The sequence below is a fragment of the Macaca thibetana genome, chromosome 5, assembly GCF_024542745.1.
Source record: "Macaca thibetana thibetana isolate TM-01 chromosome 5, ASM2454274v1, whole genome shotgun sequence".
Classification (NCBI taxonomy): Eukaryota; Metazoa; Chordata; class Mammalia; order Primates; family Cercopithecidae; genus Macaca; species Macaca thibetana.
The window spans coordinates 103,349,452-103,375,320 of record NC_065582.1 but is presented as its reverse complement, the minus strand read 5'-3'; the positions used below and the strand labels follow the sequence as shown (position 1 = coordinate 103,375,320).

General features: G+C 36.0%; 1 protein-coding gene across 4 annotated transcripts in view; it reads left to right on the top strand.

Annotated features, from left to right (window-relative positions):
• Positions 1-25,869, top strand: part of ARHGAP24 (Rho GTPase activating protein 24) — a 532,908-nt gene that overhangs the window by 88,721 nt on the left and 418,318 nt on the right. For 2 of the 4 annotated variants that reach the window (XM_050790447.1, XM_050790445.1), the window contains exon 2: positions 7,205-7,404. In XM_050790447.1, the coding sequence (XP_050646404.1) occupies positions 7,225-7,404 (180 nt within the window). In that variant the 5' untranslated portion in view covers positions 7,205-7,224. Of the gene's footprint in view, positions 1-6,682; positions 6,874-7,204; positions 7,405-25,869 lie in introns of those variants that run through there. The other 2 variants (XM_050790446.1, XM_050790451.1) reach the window with 2 other exon arrangements.

Below are 25,869 nucleotides of genomic sequence, written 5' to 3'. Positions count from 1 at the left end.
TGAACTACTATTGTTACCATGGGTGAAGATAGGAAGAGAAGTGAGGGTGACAAAAGTTGAAGCATCTGCAGCTTGGAAGAGTCTAAGGCCAGATTTCCTACAGCAGAGCTCGAGGTGAGAATTACTGCTGAAGTAATTTATTATGGAGTGCTCTCAGGAGAAGGGAAGTGAGGGAAGCAGGATGGGGCAGGGGAATCAAGTTCAGTATAAACTGGCTTTGACCTAATCTCATGCAGAAGCTCTGGAGCACAGACTGAAACACAAAGTTAGTTCCCTATGAGGCAAGAAGACTGCCTTTGTTACTCCCTTTCTAGTTAGTCATTGGCTAAGGTTTCTGGTGACCAGCCAACGTGCAGACCCTGTGGTGGAGTGGGTACAATGGCAGGTATCTTATTCTTCTCAGGCTTCCATAGCAAGATACCACAGACTGAGTGGCTTAAACAAGAGAAGTTTATTTCTAACAGTTCTGGAGGCAGGGAAGTCTAAGATCAAGGTGCTTGTAAGGTGGGTTTTGTTCTGAAGCCTCTTTTCTTGGCTTGTAGGTGACCACCATACTGCTGTGTGCTCACATGAGCTCTTCTTTGTGTGGGTGCAGAAAAAGAGACCACAAATTCTCTGGTGTCTCTTCTTATAAGGGCACTAATCCTATTGGATCAGCACCCCATCCTCATGACCTCATCAAATCCTAATCACCTCCCAAGGGCCCTATATCCAAATACCATCACACTGAGTGTTGGGACTTCGACATACGAATTAGGAGGGCACAAAACATTCAGTCCATAACAACAAGAAAGAGGATTCTCTGTGGGGCACTAACTTCTGCTATAGGTAGTGAGGGTTAGGAGAGATGGCATTTATTGCATCCGGGGAAAATCTAAATGGAATTGGAAAATGGACAAAGGAGAGATTTGGTAGGATTCAACTTTCACATTCAACATTCACAGCTGAGCCAAAGTAGAGAGCTGAACACGTTAAATCAAGTAAGGGGTGACTGACTTACATGAAAAATATGCTTGCTACATCATTTTATCCTGAAATTATTTAAATATTTAGGATACTAAAAGAGTTCCAGCTTCTAAATCAGGTACACAGCTACAGTTATTGAGGAAATGTTCTGAGAAATAATAAAAATAAATCTATCACTTCACTGGTTGACTTTAATAATAGCACAATCAGGTTTTTTATTGAACACTGGATGGCAACACTCTTTTATGTACTTTGCTTCATCAAAGAATGTCAGATCTGCAGGCATATGCTTACATGGCTTCCAGAGCCATGGCACTGAGTATTTAAAAAATGAGAAAAGAGTATCAATAAATATTTTGTCTTTAAAGATTTTGTTCTCTAGAGCAGTGGTCTACAACCTTTTTAACACCAGGGACCAGTTTAATGGGGCGAAGGGGAGATGGTTTGGGGATGAAACTGTTCCACTTCAGATCATTAGACATTAGTTAGATTCTCATAAGGAGTGCACAACCTAGATCCCCTGCTGGGCAGCTCACAATAGGGTTTGAGCTCCTATGAGAATCTAATGCCACTGCTGATCTGACAGGAGATGAGGCTCAGGCAGTAATGCTCGCTTGCCTACAGCTCACCTCCTGTGTGGCCCAATTCCTTACCGGCCATGGACTGGTACTGGTCTGCAGCCCAGGGGGTTGGGGACTCCTGTTCTAGACAGAACATACATAGTATATATATATACCCACACCCACCATACACCCATACATACACACACCCATACACATATGTGCACTTTCATGTATGCCTGTAAACACATGCACATACCATCTAATTCCTTTTGTAAGTTTTTGTAGTGTGAACAGTTATGCATAGAAAGGGTGTGTCTAGTATGTAGACATATAGCTCAATACAATGTCCTGCCACTTGACAAACCAGCCTATTGGCAATACCTATAAAATAAACTATTTTGTTTAAAATAAGAAAAAGTAGAATTTAGGTAAATATTGGTTCTCTGTAGTTATATACTGCATACCGTGGAATCACATCTTAAAAATGATTTATGTTCTAAAGTCAGTGCAAATGGTGACAATTGAGAGTGATCAAAATTTCTTCTTAAAGTCCCACAAATCTCTCATAGGTTGTAATATTTTACCAACATTGCCAGTTTTGTTTTGTTTTCTTCCCTCAGCAATAGGACAGATCACTGTGTCTTTGACTGATTGAGGGGACATGAGGTATGAAATCATGTGCACTCAAATTCTGAGAACACATTTATACAGTGAAATACCCCACCAGATGCCAAGGAAACTGATATTGATTGAAAGCATGGAGATGTATTTGTTGCCCTTCACCCTCACCATGGGAGCATGCATTCATTGACTGGATGCATTGTGGTGGAATTGCCTGTGTTTTTTAAGTTGCTCTCTCTCCCTTTTTCCTTTTCTCTAGCTCTCTCCTACTAGCTCCTTCTCTCATGTTTGCTGAACATGTATAGTAAGGTATTGTAATCAAATACATTGCAACTCTGTGATATATGGCATCCTCTTTACTTACATCCTTGTTTATATGCATGCTTATATATTCTTTGTTGAAGTCACACAGCTACATATCTATGTGTGTACTGTTTGATTCTTAGAAGAGTTTGTTAGGAGCATGAGTTTCATCTCTGATTGCACCATGTTATACTGTTGTGTTCTTGGCCCATCTGGTTGCAAAAGAAAACCATACAAACAGATGTAGAAACCAGTTTCCTCCTCTGGAAAACAATTCAAAAGCTACAAGCCCATCAAATGCTGAGAACTGTCTAGCTATGGCATGGTACAGTAGCCATCATTAAGGTTTTTATCTTAAGATTGATACAGACACAGGTTAATTTCTCAGTTCTGTTTTTGTTTTAGCTTGGAATAACTGTTTATTTAGATGAGTACTTTGTTCATCATTATGTTGGTTTTCTAACCAAGGCGATAGTTCTATTTTGTAATCTCACATACCACCCAGCTACCATGGCCTGACTTCAGTGAAAGTATTTTCCCAGCAGAGATTCAGTGAAATCATTCTCTGAGAATTTGAGTGAATAAACTGTACTTAGTGTTAAACCACAATTGGTTATGCGTATTTCTTGCCAAAACTAAAAGGTATAAATTCTGAATGTTTTTTTCATAAGGACAGTTTCAGGTTCTTTCAAGTGTAATGATTTTGACATTGTGTTTAAGAAGAATTTTCATGCTAATTGAAGTCTCCTATGTAAAAGGAAAAAGTCAAGTTCTTAACGTACACAGTTTTCTTTAAGGCATTAAATGCAATGAAAAAGAACCTTCTAGAATATTCTTTGTAGAGATTCTGTTGTGATTATTGCAGAGCTCCATCTGTAGATTCAACAGATTTATTGAGTACCAAGTAAGCACTATTAAAGGCATTGGGTATGCTTAGTAAGGAAAGCCATGTCCTTGACTTCATGAAGCATATGGTCTCCTGGCGGGGCAATAGACAATAAAGAACTAAATAAATAGCAATTTAGAGAAGTATCAGGGAGACAAAGGACACAGTTCAGTGACAGAGAATAAAAAGAGGTGACCTAATTCACAGGGTGATTAGTGAAGGTTTTTTGGAAGAGACAGATTTTAAGCCAAAACTTAGATAAAAAGGAGTTGAGCATGAAAACAGCTCAAGGCAGTTTTGTAGGCAGAAAGCAGCAAGGCATAAAGAAGCTTGGGTGTTTCCAGAACTGAAAGGAGATAAGAGTGGTTAAGTATGTATGTGTCTGGTATGGGGAGGGATGGGGAGAAGGTGGCATGAAATTAGGTTAGAGAGGTAAACAGGTGCCAGATGATTCAGAGCCTTATTGGCCATGGTAAGACTCTGGATTTTGAAATAAGTACAGTGGGAAGCCAACAGCATTTTCAAATGTTGAGAGTCCTTATCTGATTTGAATTTTTAAAAGCTCACTTTGGCTGCGTTTTGGAGAATGAAATATGTGTGAGCATGTACCTGTGTGTTTGCGTTTATGGCTAAAAATGGAAGCAGTGAGACTCCTCGGAAGGCTATTAGAATCATCTCCTCAAAAGATAATAGTGGACTGCGCCATAAGGTGGCAATAGAGATGAAGCCAAAAGGAAGGATTTGAACTATTTTTAGAGGCATTCTGAATTTACTGATTGATTTGATATCCGGGGTGAGGAAGAGTCAGGAGTCAAATGATTAGTTTTCTATATACTTATCTTTGAAACTGGGTGTACCATGGTGTCATTTACTAAGGTCAGGTTTGGGGGAAGATCACATTTCAGAGGGAGATCGTGTTCACTTTCAGACACTTAGCATGAAACCTATTGCAAAATTGATTACTTCATCAAACATTGATTGAGCTTCACTGCATGCCAGACATTCTACTGAGTAGTAAGGATATCTGATGTCCCTACACTTATGGAATTACAGAGATGATAGATTTCAGAGTGCTAGAAGAGACCATAGTTGGAAATAATCCAGTCCAGCATCCTCATTTTAAAGATGAAGTGTAGAATTTTAATCATTTTATTTTTCCAGAAATATTAAGACCTCTGTAAAAATTGTGGTTATTTTAGTAAAACTTAATTTTCCTCATCCAACAATAGTTGTGGCATTTTTTTCCCTTAGGAGTATAAGTCTGTTTTCATTTCTGTTTTAATGAATTGTTATAATTAGTCTTCAGTTAGCATTAGTAAAGCACTTTCTGATGCATTCTGAAATCATAAAAGTATAGGCATTTTAGTCAGTTCAGTGGGCAATATAGTCATTGACTTCAGTCAGACTTATAAACAATATATGCAAAAGGAATCAGAAACCATGTTCTAGTGTACACACATTTCTCACTAAGGCATTAATGTACACAAAAGGGAAATTATCTACTTGTATTTTTTATATTATCAATGGTAGGTTGCTAATAACCTTGAAGCATGTTAGAGGGAATTTTTCAAACTTAATAGAAAGCATGAATTTGAGAGGAAAGAAAAAAATACATAAGGGCCCTAAATAATTTGTTGTGCAATGAATTCTAGATTTGTGTGTGCATGTTTGTGGGGTGCGTGTGTGTGTGTGTGTTGGAATGTTTGTTTTAAGGTCCCATTTAACTTTATAAGTTAAGGTGTTTGGTCAAAGAATAAGTAGGCAGTGATGAAACAGCAAGTTGTGTAGATTTAAAGTTTAAATACCAGGAGATGAAAAAGATTATTTAGGGTGGTCTAACTAAGCATACTTACTATCTAAATTACAGCATTAATTGTTCATTTAGAATGGAGTTCTTGGCTCGTCATAGTAGGTCAGATACTGTGAAGGAAAGGAGATGAAAGTTCCTGCCCTGCGGGCATAGCCAATTGGAAGCATCAGGTATGGTCCAGTCTGCACACACATGGGCACACACCTGAGGGGAGAATGTTTTCTCCAATAAGTGGTTATGGTCATGGAATGCCCCATAGGGCAAAGGAGGTGTCCAGATGTATTGTAGAGACAGGGGCCTTTTTTTTAAGAAAGGAAAAAAGTGCATATTGAATGAGACAGATAATAGTCAAGTGACTTCCTTGAAGTTTAAAAGTAGTTTAAGAGGTGAAGATTAAGGTAAGCATAGCGATAGATTGAAATATATGCCAATGAAAGAGGCAAATCTTCTGCAAAGATGGTTGAAGTTATTAAAATAGGTAATTAGAACGAAGGTTCTGCTTCATCCCTGCAACAGGAATGGCAGGACTAAATTGAGAGAACTTGAATCACAATAATGGAAGAATTGACCCTGAGACTTCAAGGAAGAAACATAAATGACCAAGGACTGACAATAGAAACTTCATGGAATTTATAAGTAGAATTGTATACATGCAAATTGATTAAAAAATTAGCGGTGAATATAAAGATCAGACAGAAAGACAGCTTGTCTTCCAGAATCAATCAGAAATGATAAAACAGGGACTTTGTTTATATGCCTGGACAGGAATAATTTATGCTTTATCAGATAATCATTATATTTATAACCTCATCAGAGACACAAGAGATAGAGAGGGCTTCCCAATTCCTGAATAAATGTTTAGAAATAAACATTAGCAAGAATTTGGAAGAAGCTTTCAGGACAGGAAAATCTCTTTTAACCACTTGTGCCTGGCTCCCCTAGAATGTCCACCTTCTCTGTTTTTACTGGGGCAGTTTTAGCATCTCAGCTGTTGGTTAATATTTTTCCAATGAAGAACTCATTTTCTTGCTTATGTGTAGGTAGTATGGCCTTATACTACTTCACACATAATCTTAAAATATTCCTCATCATGTCACATACTGGAAGACACCACACCCTCCTGAAGCTTCAGAATGGCTGTAGGGGAAAGGAAAAAACTATAGGAAAAACTGGCAAAAGCAGGTACTTCGTTTTTTTTGTTTTGTTTTGTTTTGTTTTGTTTTTGGTTTCCTCTTAAAGTTTTTCAGCTGTACGAATCCCTGACCAGCCAAAGAAATTTTCGAGGGAATAATCTGGGAAACAGAGGGTAGAAACATCTTGAGATATGTTCCCCTATGTAAGACAAATGTTTTCCATTAAAGTTTTCTAAATAGTCTCTTGAAATGGGGACACACGTCAGGCTAGCTCTTGCCCAGGTAAACCTAAGCCTGCAGGGGCCTGCCCTAGGCTGTGCCCAACAGACACAGAGGCCATAATCTTGAGAGTTATGTTTTAGTTTGTTTTTAGAAATTCCTTCTTCACACATTACCTCTAGAACTTTCTCATTTTTCAGTTCTTCTTAGGTTATTTTTAGAAATTCTTTCTTCACACATTACCTCTAGAACTTTCTCATTTTTCAGTTCTACTTAGGGACAAAGAGCACCACTCAGCTGCTGAATTCATTTAAGAAGGCAGGACGGCAAAACAAGCTCTCTGCATGTTTCCTCTGGGCATATTGTTGCCAGGTCTGTGGTTTGTGTCTAGAAATTTGACCAATGAGTTGAGGAACATTTTTCACCCCTTTTCCCACTCCTTTCCTCTTCCCTTTTCCTTCCCTTCACTTCTCTTGCTCTCTCTCTCTTTCTCTCCCTCTTTCTTTCTCTCTTTCCTTCTCTCTTTCTCTCTCTTTTCTTTTCTTTCTCTCCTCTCCCTCTCTTTCTTTTCTTTCTTCTCTCCTCTCCCTCTTTCTTTTTCTTTCTTTCTTTCTTTTTTTTTTCCTGGAGAAGAGTGGTTTAAAAGGGAGTTGAATATAACAGAGCACCTCATTATTTTCCTTTCTTTCTGTTTGCTAACTAGGAAAGTCCATAAGCTTGATAATGGAGGAGAACAATGACGCCACGGAGAACCCCCAACAAGGCCAAGGGCGGCAGAATGCCATCAAGTGTGGGTGGCTGAGGAAGCAAGGAGGCTTTGTCAAGACTTGGCATACTCGCTGGTTTGTGCTCAAGGGGGATCAGCTCTACTATTTCAAAGATGAAGATGAAACCAAGCCCTTGGTGAGTAGGAGAAAATGTAAAGCATTAAGGGCCTAAGAAAGCCAAGAAATAGAGGGATTTGCTGGAAACTGATTGGGACTGAGACCACCCAAACTCCCCCGGTCTCCTTCAGTTCATTGTCATCTTTCACCCTTTTACCCATTGTTTGCTTTGAGTTGGAGATAATAAATTTGCTAATTCAGGCCAAGAGGCAAATTATACTTGTCTAATATTAATTTCAGTTTTTACCAGAGGAGAATGTCTCAGTTCCTCTGGCAAACTTAGTTCATGAGAAAATTTTAATAGACATCTGCTAAAAGATATATTGTAGCCAAAACATCTTTCTTTTTCTCAAGAGTAAATGGAAAGCACAGGTTTGAAGGAAGAACTGTAGGCAAAACTTTCAGTAATTTCTGAGACATTTTCAGTATCAATTCTCAGAGGCTTCCCTGCATACTTTAACTTACATTAAATATGGATGTGGTGCTGAACCAAATGACATTGATACATTCAACCAGCATACATAATATACCCATTCCTCTGTGAATAGTCTCTCTGTTGCTCTGTAGTTCCTTAGTGGTTCTTTATTTGCTTATTTACTTATTTTCTCAACCAAAAGTCTCAAGACTGCAATGAGAGAGAAGAATCATCTTCACCTGCATTTCTGTAGTTGCAACAGTTTTCTCAGATTGATCATGGCTTATCAGTTGATGAGAGGATATGCAAACTAAGGCATCACTTCTGTGTGTTTTTCATCTACATCTATAGGATACATACATGAGAGAAGAATCATTTTAGATTCATTTATATAAACAACCCTAACAGTATGTTCTTGAGGCTATTTCCTCTTGTGTTAAAGTTAAGGAACTTAATTAGGAATTTGAACCAGGTCTCTGCTTTAGTATTTTAAATTCCTAAGGCATTATAATTTCATGATGTTCTTATTCCTCTAATTGAATTCCCTAAAAATAGCAATAAAAATACATGCTGCAAACCTTGGTCATTTTTTTGAAATTGCTACTACTTTTTAGGCATTTACCAGAGCTGGACATCAGGCTAAAAGTTTACATATAATATCTTATGAAATATTTAAAATAATCCTATGAGGTAGGTATTATTAACCCTATTTATGCATGAACACCAAGGTTTATGTGTAATGCAGATTACCCAAAGTTAAACAAACAGTAGTTTAATAATTTGTCTCAAGTAAGTCTGAGTTCATATGGCTATAGCCCAAGACATTATAAGTAAATTTAGAGGGTCCCATATTGGTTTCATGACAGTTATAGTACTTTCCGTATCTGTTATTTCATCTGTTATTGCAACCCAGTGGGGAATATGGGGACTATTTTTACAGAGGAGGAAACTGTGACTTAGAGATATGAAGTGATGTAATCAAGATCATATAATCATTCAAAGATCAGAAGCAAATTGATGGAGTCTTCTGTCTCCTATCTTACCCTCCATGGTTCTTTTCTAATTGCACCTTGTTTTATAATTATCTAATAATCAGATTAAGGTATTACCTTGAATATAAAATTATTTTTACCAAACTCAGAGAAAGGAATCAGGTTAATGTGAAAAGACAGAATCTAAGGGGTCCAATGTGGGGACTTCGTTATGGAGGAGCACAGTGAATACCGTCTGTGAGAAAATACATACAGGGCCATATCCCAGGCAATATGATAATATCCTTTTTGAATAATTTAGGGCAGAATTCCTCAAACTAGAGTTCATATGCACATTCTCTGACATTTGCACATTCTCAAATTTGAGAAACGTGGACCACAGGCTTGGATCCACTCTATCATGACTAGTTAGATTGATTAAAAAATTGGAAATATAACTTTTAAAATGTAAAAACTCCAGATTAATTCAAATGAAAATCTACTCAAAATGAAAATTACATTAATTCATAGTATTTCCAAGATAAATAATATTTTTATATTAGCGTGTTACTAGTGTTACTAGTATTTGTAGACTTACTGTAAATAAAATTAACAAAATAGACTTGTATTGACCAAAAAGTACTAATTCTTTTACAAACCAAACATAGACCATCACCATCCCCCCTAAAAAATGTTTTTAAATTTTTCATTCTATATATTATTTGTTAAAGATTTGTGATTAATAAAGAAGTTAAAATGTAGCATAAATAACTTTATTTTATTTATTTATTTATTTATTTTGAGACAGAGTCTCACTCTGTAGCCCAGGCTGGAGTGCGGTGGTGCGATCTCAGCTCACTGCAACCTCCGCCTCCCGAGTTCAAGTGATTCTCCTGTCTCAGGCCCCCAAGTAGCTGGGACTACATGAGTGTGCCACCATACTCAGCTAATTTTTTTGTATTTTTAGTAGAGACAGGGGTTTCACCATGTTGGCCATGCTGGTCTTGAAAGTGCTAGGATTATAGGCGTGAGTCACTGCGCCCAGCCTTGGGATAAATAACTTTGAATTATCTTTTTTAACTAACTTCCATACAATTCAAGCACTGATAATTTTAACATTGAGCTTTTTAATGTTTTGCCCTGATGTTTAAACACATGCATACAAATTCAGATTAAGAACTGACAATTTCTATATCAGAGGGAACTTTGTAATATGCAAACATTCTATGTTGTTCTATGAATGGGCTAATTTCTTCCCTTAAAATAGACCAAGTGAGGGTAGATGCCTGGTACATGGTAACTGTTAATAGCATATTTTTGAATGTGTTAATGAGTCAATGGAATGTATCTAGGGCCATGCAGCAGCAGAGCCAGGACTAAGGTACCGTGAGTAATATTGACTGTTTTCAACTCCATCTATCAAAATCATACTATTTAAAACAACAAAGTTTAAGCCACATTAAATAAGCCCTGCAGTGATATATTGTAGAATATATTTAAAAGAATCAGAACATCTAAATGGAGAATAATTGAGCACCTTGAAAAATGTTGAAAGAGGAAAAAAGTTTGTCTTAAAACTTGTCATTCTGTAGTTGTGGGTTTATGATTGCATGTATGTGGTTGTGTGTATATCTGTGTGTAACAGCCAAAAGGACGTTATTAATGAGTGACAGATGAAGAACTAGGAGTCACTTTCTTGCTCCTAGATGCAGTGCTTCTTCTGCTTCATCCTTGCCTTCTCATTAGTCCTCAACTTTTCTTTACCTTTGCTTTTAGTCAGAGGTATTTCTTGTTTTTTTCTTTTCACTTCAATGCTTCCAACATAAGAATGCCCTTGGCCTTCATGTATTTTGATGAGGGCTATTTCAATAATATGGAGAAAATATCATGAGTAAAGTTTCAAAAATTCATCCTTTTAAACATTCTTAACCAGCTGGAAAGATTCAATAAACTTAACTTGCTTTTTTTTTTTTTTTTTTATTTTCTTAGAAGGCACTTTTTTTTTAATTAATTTATTATTATTATTATACTTTAAGTTCTAGGGTACATGTGCATAACGTGCAGGTTTGTTACATATGTATACTTGTGCCATGTTGCTGTGCTGCACCCATCAACTCGTCAGCACCCATCAACTCGTCATTTACATCAGGTATAACTCCCAATGCAATCCCTCCCCCGTCCCCCCTCCCCATGATAGGCTCCGGTGTGTGATGTTCCCCTTCCCGAGTCCAAGTGATCTCATTGTTCAGTTCCCACCTATGAGTGAGAACACGCGGTGTTTGGTTTTCTGTTCTTGCGATAGTTTGCTGAGAATGATGGTTTCCAGCTGCATCCATGTCCCTACAAAGGACACAAACTCATCCTTTTTTATGGCTGCATAGTATTCCATGGTGTATATGTGCCAGATTTTCTTAATCCAGTCTGTCACTGATGGACATTTGGGTTGATTCCAAGTCTTTGCTATTGTGAATAGTGCCGCAATAAACATACGTGTGCATGTGTCTTTATAGCAGCATGATTTATAATCCTTTGGGTATATACCCAGTAATGGGATGGCTGGGTCATATGGTACATCTAGTTCTAGATCCTTGCGGAATTGCCATACTGTTTTCCATATTAATTCAAGATGGATTAGAGACTTAAATGTTAGACCTAATACCATAAAAACCCTAGAGGAAAACCTAGGTAGTACCATTCAGGACATAGTCATGGGCAAAGACTTCATGTCTAAAACACCAAAAGCAATGGCAGCAAAAGCCAAAATTGACAAATGGGATCTCATTAAACTAAAGAGCTTCTGCACAGCAAAAGAAACTACCATCAGAGTGAACAGGCAACCTACAGAATGGGAGAACATTTTTGCAATCTACTCATCAGACAAAGGGCTAATATCCAGAACCTACAAAGAACTCAAACAAATTTACCAGAAAAAAACAAACAACCCCATCAAAAAGTGGGCAAAGGATATGAACAGACATTTCTCAAAAGAAGACATTCATACAGCCAACAGACACATGAAAAAATGCTCATCATCACTGGCCATCAGAGAAATGCAAATCAAAACCACAATGAGATACCATCTCACACCAGTTAGAATGGCGATCATTCAAAAGTCAGGAGACAACAGGTGCTGGAGAGGATGTGGAGAAATAGGAACACTTTTACACTGTTGGTGGGATTGTAAACTAGTTCAACCATTATGGAAGGCACTTCTAAAATGAGAGTAAAAACCCTTGAAATTTATGTCCTCCTTGTCCTTGGTTTAAGTTCTCAATTTATTATAATAAATTTTCACTGAGTTGTTTTACTCAATAAAAAGAGTCAAATCAAACTCCATCATTATCCTTATTATGAAAAACTGCTCATCTGTTGAGGGAAAGTAAAATTATAATCATAACAGGCTACCCTGAAAATGCTGAATGCTATGAATACATGGGTACAATTAGTAGCAAGGAGTGAATGAGGACTGTCTAGAGGGCTTGGGAAAGGCTGCATAAGGCAAGAGGTGACCCTGACCTGGGATTTGAAGGTCGATGTGAGTTTTACAGGTAGATAAATTGGGGAAAGGAATTCAGAGCAGAGGAAAGACATGGAGTTGTAAAATAGGTATCTATAGCTAGCTCCATATTGCAAGGGTGAATATATGGCAAGAATGCAGTTAGAGAGAAACAGGGGACCCCGATGGAAAAGGGATTCCTTAGTAGGCAATGAGAAGCTATTTCCAGAGCACCTGTGATGCTCAAACTACACAACTATGTTAATCTCAGAAAGGAATCATGACAGTTGTTTCCTAATACATTGAAAACTTAAGTTAATAAATAAGAGTTTCTCAATTAGATTTTCCTTACATCTCTGTCTTCAATTTTTATTGCTATGAGAACACACGATATCTGATTTAGTGCATTATGTACTTAAATATTTGAACTTACTATGAATGTTTCATGTTCTTATTCAGCTTGCACTTTGCCTTCCAAATATTCAACAACCTGCACAAATTTGAGAACTTAGAAAGTTTCACTGCCACTTTTCTTATATTTTCTTTTTGAGCAGAAGGCAAAGGTACCTCAAGGCTATCCTCTCTCTGGAGACGGCACCTGATTTGTAAACAGTGACTTTCCAGCACTTAGCCAACAGTGCCTGGCAATATATGAGAGACTTACCTCATAATATAGCTATTTAATATTTAATATAAATCAAACTAAACATCCTCAGTATCTTGTAATTTTTTAATAGAAAAAAAGCAGCTTTAGTTCATCTAGGACAAAACTGTCTCCAGAATCCATTATCTACAAGTATTTGCACTTATATAGATTTTATTCACAGCATATTTTAAAAATAAAGTTGATTTTGATTGTTTCTATAAAAACAGGAAGGTGATGCATGTAGGCCATTTTTGAAAGTACATTAATACATCTATAATTATTGTCACTCACAGGCCACTACTATAAACATTTTATAGTGCTGAATTTTTCCAGTTTTTAAAGTAATATCTTTTCTATTTTAATTTATCTTACAAATTTCATTATATTTACATGCAGAGGAAAAACTGTAAGATCATATTGTACAGAAGAATCTAGAAAAAAAGAATCTTCCCCCTACACCGCACACCCCCAAGGACTTTGGATATCTATTAGAAAGGGCTTAAAACACATGTGAACTGAATTCATGACAATATCTGTTCTTGCATGCTTCATTAATCATGACAAATGACCATGGCCTTGTCAATACAATAACATGGGGGGAGCAGCCGAGTCAGAGATGAAGTATGATTATAGTTATCTTAAAAATAAGGAAATCGTGCAGGTTTTGTTAAGTGAATCCAGTGATAAATTTTCCTAATGACTTTTTTATTTGCCTATTAAATAGAAGTAAAATTCCTATTATGTAGCATATTACTACTTACTTAAAAGCTAAGGCTCAAGCTTGGCCATACTAGAGAAAGCCTCTGACATAGGCTTGTGCTAGAGTTTGACACAGCGGGGCATCGATTTTCAGAAGCCAGTCTGAAACTCCTGATAAAATGACTAAAATCCAAACAGGCACCAACCCAATTAATCTGGTCTAGACTTTCTACAACAGATATTGATCCAATTATGTGAGGAAGGTTTTTTCTGTACATGATGAAGATGATACTATATTAGATCACAGTGGATTTTCTTAACTTAGAGAACAAAGTGATTTTGAGTGAATTATAACGTGAGGGTTGACCTCTAAATGTGCAAGGATTGACTGCTGATTTAAGAGTAAGCTCTCATTTTATATTTAATCAAACTCGTGTGTTAATGAAATCCAGAAATCTCTAAGACAATTGCTGTCCTGTTAACATTTATGAAGCCAAAGCCTCGATGAAGTATTTAAAATAATACTAGAAGCATTGAAACTTAGATATCATCCTCAAATCTAAAACTAACTTTCTGGGTAGCATCTGAGTCTTTTGGTGTTGAAAATGACACTAAGATGGTACAGTGCATCATCATAAATTCTTAAGAACTCTTAGCACTTTCCTAGAAATTATTATATAAAGTTATAGAAAGTATTATTTATATAAAATATTATTTTATTCCACTGTTATTTAAAATTTTATTGCTTTCCTCCTCTACACAGCAATATAGGAATAACTCTTTTAAGAGTAAAGACATAGAATGCAGAATAAAATTATTCGAATTGAATCTTAGCTCGTATAGTTACTAATTTGGATATATTGGGCAAATGAATTAGCTGGTATAAGCTTCAATTTACTAATCTGTATATGAGATTATGATAGTAAATAACTCATTATATTATTTTGGGGATTAAATAAGACATTTTATGTATCTGATTTTGGAAAGCATTGGTACATGGTAAGCATGAAAGCAACATTAGTATTTTTATAAATTAGTATGAGAAAAATAGAATTTATTGTTTAAGATATTAATACTACTCATTCATTTGATTTATTTAAGTGAACACATATTTATAGATTTCTAATGTACCTACAGGTATTATTCTAGATTCTAGGAAATATATATATATATTTATATTTATAAAATGTATATATTTATAATATATAATAGGAAAACTGTATATTTATATAAATAGATCCCTCAAAATAAGGATTTAGAAAGAAGCAGCTCAGGTGAAAGTCCAAAATGATTCTAGGTAAGTAATGAAAGTTTACTTCAAACAACTATTTAGAAACCTAGGCTGCCAGTGATTTTGCAATTTTAACTTTTGGCTTCCAAATTCACCATGGGGATATAAAATAGAGTATTGCCTAAAAGGATCGAATGGACCAGGCATGGTAGTGGCCCTTGCCACTTCTGTTCACATTTGGTTAGATGGTACTGAGTCACATGAGCACATCTAACTGCAAAGGAGGCTGGACATGGCGCCTAGATTGATCCTGGGAGCAGAGGAGCGTGACAGTGAGAATTCTGCTATAAGTGACTAAAGTAATACCAGGCATTTGTGAAGAAGGAGTTACATTCCAGTGGATATTAGGCATAATTATAGTTATTATACAATGTAATAAGTATTTTAATAAAGATAAAATAGGGAACCATTGGAAGTCATAGGAGGAACCCCTACCACCACTTCAAAGTTCAGAGAGAACTTCTCAAAGGAGTAATTTAACCTGAGAATTGAAGGATGGTATCTGTAGCTGCTGGAGTGGTATTTATGGCAAAGAAAAGGTGTAGGCCATGGCACTTTGGTAAATTGTTAGAAATCGATAATGGTCAAGTATTCCCATACCTAAGAAAGAGGACAAGAAGAGAGAGAGATTTGGAGAAGAAAGCAGAGGCAAGTTTGTTGCAAGTTTGTTAAGAGTCCAGGAAGCAGTGGTAAATATCTTAGATTTTATCTTGAGACCTTACATTTTCCCTGCCTTTATATGCCCATTTTTCTTGGTTTATTAGACTTAAAGCTAAACAGTTAAAATAGAACTCATTCTATATACAGTTCACTGTGAAGGAATCCAACATGCCTGCCTATCCAAAAAGGCCTTCCATGACAGTCCTGCAACTCCTATAATTGACTATTTTATATTATTATATAATCCCTGGAAAAATTATGAAAAGCAACTATGCTATAGATAAATACTTGACCTGCCATCATTCCATTAGCATGTAAGTAGGAATTACAGGAATACTTCTTAGGTCGCTTTTGACTGTAAGAGGAAGAACTAAGAAAATCTGTCGCTGCTGGAGAGGGCACCTGAGATGGAAAAACACAAAGGATATCTTGCACAAAAGGAGATTGATGGGCAGAGGGATCACAGCATGTGAGACCATTTTCATGCTCATAATTTTCTCCAGAATTAATTTGTCTGGTATAGGCACTTCCCTGGGAAGCAGTTGAGTTCACTTGTTTTTTGTGCAGTTTCTAGAATCAGATTGCCTGGGTTCAGTCTAGACTCACTGCTAGCTATAGGGCTTGGCTAAGTTCATAAAATTCATTATTCTCATTTGTAAAATATACATCATAAAATACCTATCTCAGAATAGTTGTTAACAATACATGAAATAATGTTTCTAGAACGCTTACACAGTACCTGGCCATATATAAAGCAGTTAATAAATAATAACTATTGATGTTACTATCATCATCATCCTTTCTACCACCTTTGTCCATCAGGATATATTAACACAGCAGTTTAGAAACTAAGATCTATAATATATACTTTATTAATTGTATAATGAATGGAATAATAGATGATCAGCCCATGTAAGATTTACAAGGAGGTGCTTTTCATTGGTCATGCTAACTTCAGAGCAGAAAATAACTTGTTTTCACTTGTCACCTATGCTGTCAAACATTGAACTTACATGGAAAGATTTCAGAACAATACTATCCTTTGTAGTACGCCTTTTCTCTTTGTTTAAATTACTTTTTTGGGCTCCTTCAAAGTTTATCAAAATGGTTATGATGACAGCCAAGGAGACTTGAAGAATTCTCTTTGCAAAACCGGCTACCCCAGAGAGAGGCAGCACTGGTTTTCTGGTTTCTCAGCACCAGTTTGAAGGGACAACTACTGGAGTTGAATCCCTTCAGTTCTATTCTCACATTCACTCTTATTAACTGAAGGCTTTTCTATTTATGATGCAATTCAATATATGGAACCAGGTGGTCCGTATTCAGACTATCTCATGTACACAAACTCAGGAAAATTTCCATTATACCAATTAGAGAAGAAACTTTAGGGGAAAAAACCAAATGAGTAAAGATATAGTTTGAATATTTACATTTTTGGTGTTTACAGCAATGTGTTTTAAAAACCTATTTTTTGCCCTTGATATATTAAATATTTCATAGCCATTTGTTACTTGTTCTCTTCAGGTTTTTTTTCTTTTATTTTTGCTGTTCAATTTTTGTGTCTTCTCTTCTTTAGCTTTATCTTGCCTAAATCCAGCTGCTTCTCATTTTTTAGAGCTATCACCATATGTTCATTCATTTGGTGACTATCTATCAGTTATAAACTCTGAATTACAATTTTAGAATGTTGAGATCACTTTTTATGTACAAGGAAGCTACCAGGATACAAGATTTATTGTTCTCACTTTCTGAAATTTGGCTTTTCTTCTTTTAGCATAATGTTTTCCAGGTTCATTCATGTTGTAACATGCTATCAGTACTTTATTTCTTGTTTTGTTGAAAAAATATTCCATTGTATTAATATAACAGTTTTTTAATCCATTTGTCGGTTGATGGACATATGGGTTGTTTACACTTTTTAGTTATTATAAATAATGCTGCTCTGAATATTCATTTACAAGTGTTCGTGTAGCCATAGGTTTTCATTTCTCTTGAGTATACACCTAGGAGTGGAATGACTGGATCATATGGTAACTGTATGTTTAACCTTTTGAGGAACTATGTTGATGATTTTTATTCAATTTCAATCTAATTTAAAACTCAAGCCTCAAACTTGATTTAAATATCATCTGTGTCCCTTCACACCCTGTGTGTGTGTTTATGTGTGTGTGTGAAAGACAGAGAGAGAGAGAGAGAGAGAGACTGAGGCAGAGAAACTGTGGGCTGGATAATCCTTCCTTGTCTTTGAAGTCTCTGTTACTGCGAACTGGTGAGAACAGGTGAACAAAGACGAACGAATCTCTGTCTAACAGCCCTTTGATGTTGGCGGACTACATGTCCATACTGGTTGCTTATGCGTTTCTGGCTAATTTGTTGCTGTTGATGACCATCTCGACTTCCCAGGTGCCTGATGTTGTCTTCACCTTTCAGCTCTCAGAATTGGCAGTACACCCCACAGCTTCTTGCTGAAGTCCCATCACCTGGGGACCCACTTTTCATTATTTCACATGAACTCACTGGAAATGCATACATGGTTGCCATGACAAATATGATGTTGCAGGCCCCTCCACATGGCCCCCAGATTTTCTTTGCTCTACACATTTTTTCCAATTCTTTTGTCTATTACTCAAGGATAAGTGCAAAGCAGCCTCAGCACGTAATAAACTGAGGGGCGAACTCCCAGTCTCTCCAGTCGCCAGTGACTGCTGGAGTTTTATCTTCCTTGACTCAAGGGTGTTATGGACTCCCCTTTCAGATGTTTTGCCTGTAGCAGGAAGCGGAGGACAGATAGTGGTTCTGGCCACAGTGATCGCGTCTAACTGGGTTTGATTCTGTTCTGTTGTTCTGTTGTCTCATAGAAGAGTAAGGCACTTAGTACCTCTTCATTTCAGTTTTTAGATTCCAGAAACCTGTCAGAGACAATAGAATAATTCCTATTTAACATCTCATTACAAAAACCTATGTTATACTCTTATATTTTTGAAACTACCTCTTATAAATCAAATGTACATACTTTTTATTCTCCCAGATAAGTGGAACTAATATTTTCTCATCAATGAATTATTCCACAATTGTAAAAATCCTTCCTGTTTCTGACTTATGATTATTAACTTGAAATAATATTCTATTCTGCTTATGAACCAGGTACCTTGCCATATACACAAATATGCTTTTAATATGTTAAAATATTAAAGTATTAAAATAGAGCATAAGCATTACATATATTTTAACTTATGATAAATTATTTCTCTTCTGACTTTATGTTTGTGTCATGGTGATTAGAAAAGATTAGTAGAATCAATTCTATTTATTAGCAGAATCCTTAACTCATCTTTGTGAACCTGACTTTCTACTTAAACTTGTTTTTCTAGATATGGCATTACAGATGCTTACATAATATGTAATTCTTCACTCATGTTTAGAAATAAAATAGTACAGATAAACTTATTCTACTTTGTGGCCAATCTAGAGAACATTTAAGGTAAAGAATTGAATCTATGGGTAAGAGCTCACTGACTTAGATATGAATTGTAAATGCCATAGTACTGGCCTTGCTTGAAGGATGCGCTGATTATTTGAATAAACCAAAGTAGCTCTAACTTAACTGTTTTTTTTTTTTTTTTTTTTTTTTTTTTTTTTTTTTTTTTTTTTTTAACATTCATAACCTTCTCCAAGGGAGGGAGAAAACATTAGCAGTAAGATTCTAATACAACTTTTGGACAGCTTTTCAGTGCTAAATTTCTGTCTATTTTGAAACTTTTTCTAGTTTATTTTTAAATGCCAATATTTAATAGTTACATTTTCTCTAGATTTTAAAGGAGATTTTCTACCTGTCAATTTTTGTTTTATACATATATAAAATGCATGTATGCATGTGGTGGTAAATAAGCTAAAGGTACTTTTGGATTATGGACTTTATTCTTCTATTAATGAGTTACATTACCTTGTATTAGTCCCTTCTTTCTGTACTTCCTCTATCAAATGAAGAGATGAGCTGATGGCTTCAGAGTTGCTATTCAATCCCAGGTTTCTAGAAGTTTTGTGTAGCCCCACAAAAGTTCCTGCTTTTAAAAAACTAAGTTATCATAATTCCTTCAATGAGCTAATACTTTGTTTCCCAAATCATTGAATTTGCCTATGAAATTTGCATTGCAATATCCAAAGATATTTTGGAAATGAGACAGTCTGCCTTTAGAGTATCCTACGGAAAAATGAGCAGTAATTCCATTTTCAGCCTGTGAGAAGATGTGTAAATATTCTGTTTTCTATCTTAGACTGAATTTTGAATATTGAAGTAAATATCTTGAAGCCAGTTTTAGTCATTACCACAAATAGTGACACTATGGCTTATCTAAAATATATAGTGTTTTCAAAAATGCCTCTTTAAGGAATCATCATTTTACATGCAATTTTGATAAATACAGTGTTTATTTAAAATGTTGTCTCTGTTTTTGATTCTTTAAACTGCTTGAGAATATTTTAAAGATATGGACAATCAGACTGTCCCCTTTGAAGCCCTTTCCATCCAAAATTATGAGATGCAAAACTCATGAGATAGAAAATTGACTGGATTTTTAAAACATTAGACTGTAGTTTACTGCTTGAAATTGTATCGTTAATTCATTTTTCAATGAATTATAGGTACAAAGGAATGCCTACAGAGACTGTAACACTCTTTATGTGAATATCCAAAAAGTTTACAATGGGATTGATTTAAATGTCAGCTACTTCAATCTTTCAACTCTTACTAATTATACATCTTAGTATTACTCAGGGAGAAAAACCTGCAAAACATTTATGGATCTCAGGTAATGGTCTGAACTGAAAAGTTTCAACATATTTTCACTAAGCTCTTTTAAAGTATATAATTTAATTTTATCTTAGAAATAATAATTTAAGAAGCATTATTTGTTATCTTTCCAAGTTTATATGTCTCTGATTATTTTATGTGGCTGGTTGGAAACTACTCTTTTGTTTCTGACCTGTTGTTTCCTTTAATATTCTGGATTGAGAAACAGGAGTTGTACAATGCTCCTCCGGGGCCTTACGTTATGTGGCATTCCACACAGTTGATACTCTTGTAACTTTCTTATTTTGATGCCTGTCTAAAAATTTGACATGTTCTGATTTTTTCTTGTAAAATGCATTAACAATACTACTGAACTCAGAAATTAAAACAACAACTAATTTTCCTGTTTTAGAGTGTAACTAACTCAAACTATTCCTCATTTTCAAATATTTTCTTAGAGTGACAATTAAAGATGGTTTAATGAAGATGCATTTTAATATGTAACCCTTCACTCTACTGTGGCTTTCCAGGAAGATGAAAAAGGGTAAATGTTTATTATGAACTGTTATGTCCTATGTGTTCAGTACTCTATTTATATTATTGTTCCTTTAATTCTCACAACACTTTATTCATTAGATGTTTTTTAATAGATCAAGAGCCTGAACTTCAGAAGGATTAAAAAAATCTGTATCCCAAGGCTAGCAATTGGCAAAACCAGGCATACAGTGAAATATATATGTATAAGAAGAAGTCCAAGAAGGAAAAACATAAATGTTCTGTAGATATGGGCAGGATCCAAACTAGTGGCAAAATGTGTTTTTAGTAGATTTATTTATCAGAGAGAAAAAAGAAGGAATTTCATACCTACTTAAATAAATAAATAAGAATACAGCTTGTCATATCCCTGCTGAGGAACCCTATCCTCTTTGAAATGATGACAATTTAGAGGCATCCTGGGGGTTCTAGTAGTTATGTTAATACCCCTTAAGCTTTGTTTAGAGGTCCTAGGAGAAGGGATATTGGCCTTCTATAGACCATGCTTGGCTGTTTAAGAAGTATACTGAAAGATTGTGTATGCAAGATGAATTGTAGAGCTAAAACTCATCTACTTATATCTAATCCTCATTTTTTTTTGCAATAATACATGAAATAACCTCTTTTAGCTCTATAGGCATTTGCAGGTGGTTCCCACTTCTATTTATTTCACATTACACTACTCTGATCCATCAATGCCATGCAATATAAACCTGAGTTTTGTTTCTACCTGCCTTTATAAACTCATACAATGAAAAAGATTGGTTAACAAAAGCAGATGTATTCCTTCTGTTTTTGACACAAGACAAAAGTGATACAGAGCAGTGGCTGATGATTGTGACTAAATTATTGTACATAAAATGGAAATGGCTAATCAGCAAATGTGCCGTGGACTGTCTTCTTGGGCATGGGACAGAGAACTGAGAAGAGTGTGGCTATCAAACCTGCCTCTGCCACTCGCCACTCATTTTTGTGGATTCCTGTTGAATCCACCTCTGGTGTTTTAAGTCCTAGAGAGAAACCTGGAGGAATCTGTGGCAGAGGTACTCTTCTTAACTCTATTTCCATTTAAGGGTTATAACAAAACGGCTATGGGACTTGAACATCTGCTGATGTGATGATGTTGAAGAATACATTTTGGACATTTCTGACAAAGAATAAAATAAGTTTTATGATTTCATGGAATTGAGTAGATGGAAGATGTTCATTCTCACTTTCATTTCCTTTATTCCATCTCCAATAAAAGGAAAGTCTGCTTTGATAGGTTAGGCTTCAGAGCTTTTTCACTAGTCACTGTTCTACTGGTGGCTTACAGTAATGTATTAAAAGTCCAGTCTGGAGCATGCTGACACATTAGTCTCTTTTTCCTACCTTTGGTTCCCCAGGGACTACTATCCAGAAGGGAGAAGTGCCAATTATCTCTTTATCCTTTGCATCTAGTTGATTAGTGGTCACATGTATAAAATACTTGATCCAGATCCCCCATTGGAGCAACAATTTCTGACCCCTAGAATCCCTCTAATTTTCTAGTCTTTTTTTGTATATCAGCATCTCCCTTGATTTTAACTATTTTTCTCCATTCTCTCTCTCAGAAACTGATTGCAGGAGTATTTGCCCCACTCTGGGAAGATCAAGTGGATGCCTCTTGTTATCGCTCTTTCTTTTTTTCCCTCTCTCTTTCTTGTTCTTGCTCATATTCTTTTAGCCAATTGCTGGGGTGAGGTATTACATCCCAGTGGAGTAGTAAGAATGGAGACTTGGGTTTGGGATTTGGGTTGAAATAGAGTAAGAAAGATTCTGTATTCAAGACCACATACACTTACCACACATAGGGAAAAGGAATCTTTATTCACACTTAATTATCAGAGATCTATAAAGCAGCTTTGGCCCAAAGCCTGCATCAATAATAAAGTGTTTGGAAGCTTGTTTTACTACCTGTGAATACAGTTTCATGGTGACATGTGATTGGTTGAACAAGAGACTCAATATTCAATCATAATACTATTTTGGTGTTAATGACAATGCCTATATCTCAAACAGAATGAAGCTTGAATATCTGCCATGTTACATCTATCATTTGATAGAAAAGGAAGCTGAGGGTCAGAGAAGACTATAATTTGTATAGAGGGATTCTTAGGCTTACCATTGAGAATTGGGCCGGACATGGCAGCTCATGCCCGTAATCCCAGCACTTTGGGAGGCTGAGGCGGGTGGATCACAAGGTCAGGAGTTTGAGACCAGCCTGGCCAATATGGTGAAACCCTGTCTGCACTAAAAGTACAAAAATTAGCTGGGCATGGTGGCACGTGCCTGTAGTCCCAGCTACTTGGGAGGCTGAGGCCCGAGAATCGCTTGAACCTGGGAGACGGGATGTTGCGGTGAACCAAGACTGTGCCACTGTACTCCAGCCTGGGCAATGGAGCGAGACTCCCTCTCAAAAAAAATAAAATAAATAAAAATAAAGTTGAGAATTGCTTAATTCACATAATACCTTAAAATTGCTTATATTTTTAGCAGAGTTTCAAATCTAGGTCTTCTGCTATAAGCACTAAAACTAAGGAATAGGCCACAATCCAATATGTCTTCTTTTCTCAAAATGGGAGATTGATGAATTCTTTATTGGAATTTTAAGAAGTACTCATAGAAATTTTCGTATCTATGTTACTATTATGTAGTCAAACAGTGCCTTGTGTTATTAATAGTCATGTTTAGTCTGTCTTTCTAATCACATTGACCCCAGATGGTATTCCTTAGTTGACCCAACACAACAGAGGTAAATTAATACAGAAAAATGTTACATTCTCATAAAGAGAAGGCCAAATGATGTCACCATACAGTACTGTCTGAACAAAAGTTCCCCAGTAGTTGGAGTAGAGATAAGTTGTGGCTTCAATTGCCCCTGTGCTGTAATAATTAGTAGTTATTTAATGTTGTGTGTGATTATCCTTTTTAAAGAAAAAAAGCATCATCTAGCAGATCACATGAATATTGATTTTAACATGTAATGATGTTTAAATTTTATTAGCTTTTTAGTTTGTTCAGTATAGGCTTGTGAATTTGGGTTGGGGGGTTTATGTTGATATATTATTTATTACCATAAAAATACTTAACTTGACTTTTACAGCCAGTGAGTTTTTTTTCTTTAGAAGTATACACATTAGTCAAATTGACAAATGGTGATCTAATCATGCAGTATTTTCATAAATGAAATAAGTGCAGTTCCATCAATCCCTCGGACTTGATAGAATAGGACTCTTGGCTTCCTTTCCTCTTCATTCCTCCCATCCTTCTTTCCTTCTGCGTTTATTCATGAATAGATTTATGCATGTAATATATGCCAGATATGCTTGATCTAAAACAAGTCACTGCTCTTGTGAAGCTCGATTATAATGGTGGAGACAGCCATTTAACAAGTAAGGAAAGTAACCTACTATGAGGAAAATAGAGAGCTAGACAGATAATACTGGTGCAGTGGTGGTCATGATAGTAGGGCCTACTTAGAAAGGAAAGGAAGGTCACATTTAAATTTAGATCTGAAGAAGAAAGAAGACTATCATGCAAACAGAAGAAGGAAGGATATGCTGGGCTGAGAGGATAACATGCAGAGGGAAAATAGGCCTGTGTGCTGGTAACTTCATCACCAAGGGATTTCTCAGTAATCCCTTCCTTTATCTTGAACACACTGTCAGCCTCACCAAGAGGCAGAGTTGCTTTTCTTGATCAGCCAGTCACTAAATGCTATGCATGCACATGATTGGGTTCTTCACAGAAGCCTCATGTTGCTTTTTAATTGATGATGTTTTGTGCTTGCTAAGTGCCTCTTGCTGCCTTTTAATGTAATAGTTTTCATTTGTTGTTTTAAGAGAAAATAAAAGCATGTTTCATGCCTTTCTACCCTTCCATGATTCCCTTCTTCGTTCTCTGCCCAGCCTGAAGGATGGGGGTGGAAATTAGTGTCTTTCTCTTGTGAATTCTCAGAATCCTGTAAATATCTGTTTGATAGCACTTTTCATGTAAGATTACTATTAACGCTCCCATCTTATTGTGACCCCTTGAGCCCAGGGACCCTTTCATATAGGGCAGTGTCTGCACACAGTATGCACTCAGTTAATGTCTGTTGACTGAAGAAGTACCATAAATTCATTTTGGACGTGGGCATTTGATTCTTTAAAGTGCAATGATGATAAGAAATTCACTATGGAGAAGTATACATCAATTGACTTCTACTTTGGTTTCTGAGATAGTTTTAAATGAATAATTAAGAGCTTAAAATAAACTAAATTTTTATTTCATTTATAAGATTTCAACAATTTTAGTATTTTCTTATCAATACCAAGTTTCTAATGTGCATAGGAAGGAGTATGAAGACAGTTATTGTTGACGACTTTGTACCCTGAATACTAAACCACTCTTTCTGACCCATGAAGTTTCTAATTGAATGTTGAACTGATTTGAAATCGGGAAATATAAAAAGTTGGCTCCTCTCTAAAGGCCATCAGATGATATTCTCAGAGGTAAACTACCTGCAAGGTGAAACTTGTAGGTGATGACAACTTTGTAAAATAAATTGCATTGGGCCTCAGAGATGTGAGCATATAATGAATAGAGATCTGTAAACTTCACTACCTCCTTATAGTTTTGCAGAGTGAAGCTTCTGTGGGTATTTGCATGTAGGTGAATTATGTCTGATAACAAACAGAATTGTGACCTGGCCGATGTCAGAGTCCTAGCAGTGGATTTTAGTCCTAACTCTGCCACCTAAAGCCTGGCCAGTTAATGACTCTGGATCCTCATTTTCTCATCTTAAAACAATAGAAGATTGCATTGGATTGACACCTAATATTTCTTTTAGCTTGAACCTTTGAAAGTCCTTGAAATGTACATTTTATTCATATTTCATTCATTCTTTTAGCCTTTTAACAAAACAAAAACAAACAAAAAACACAGCATGCCAGAGGATAGGAGATGGTAGGACTGATCAAC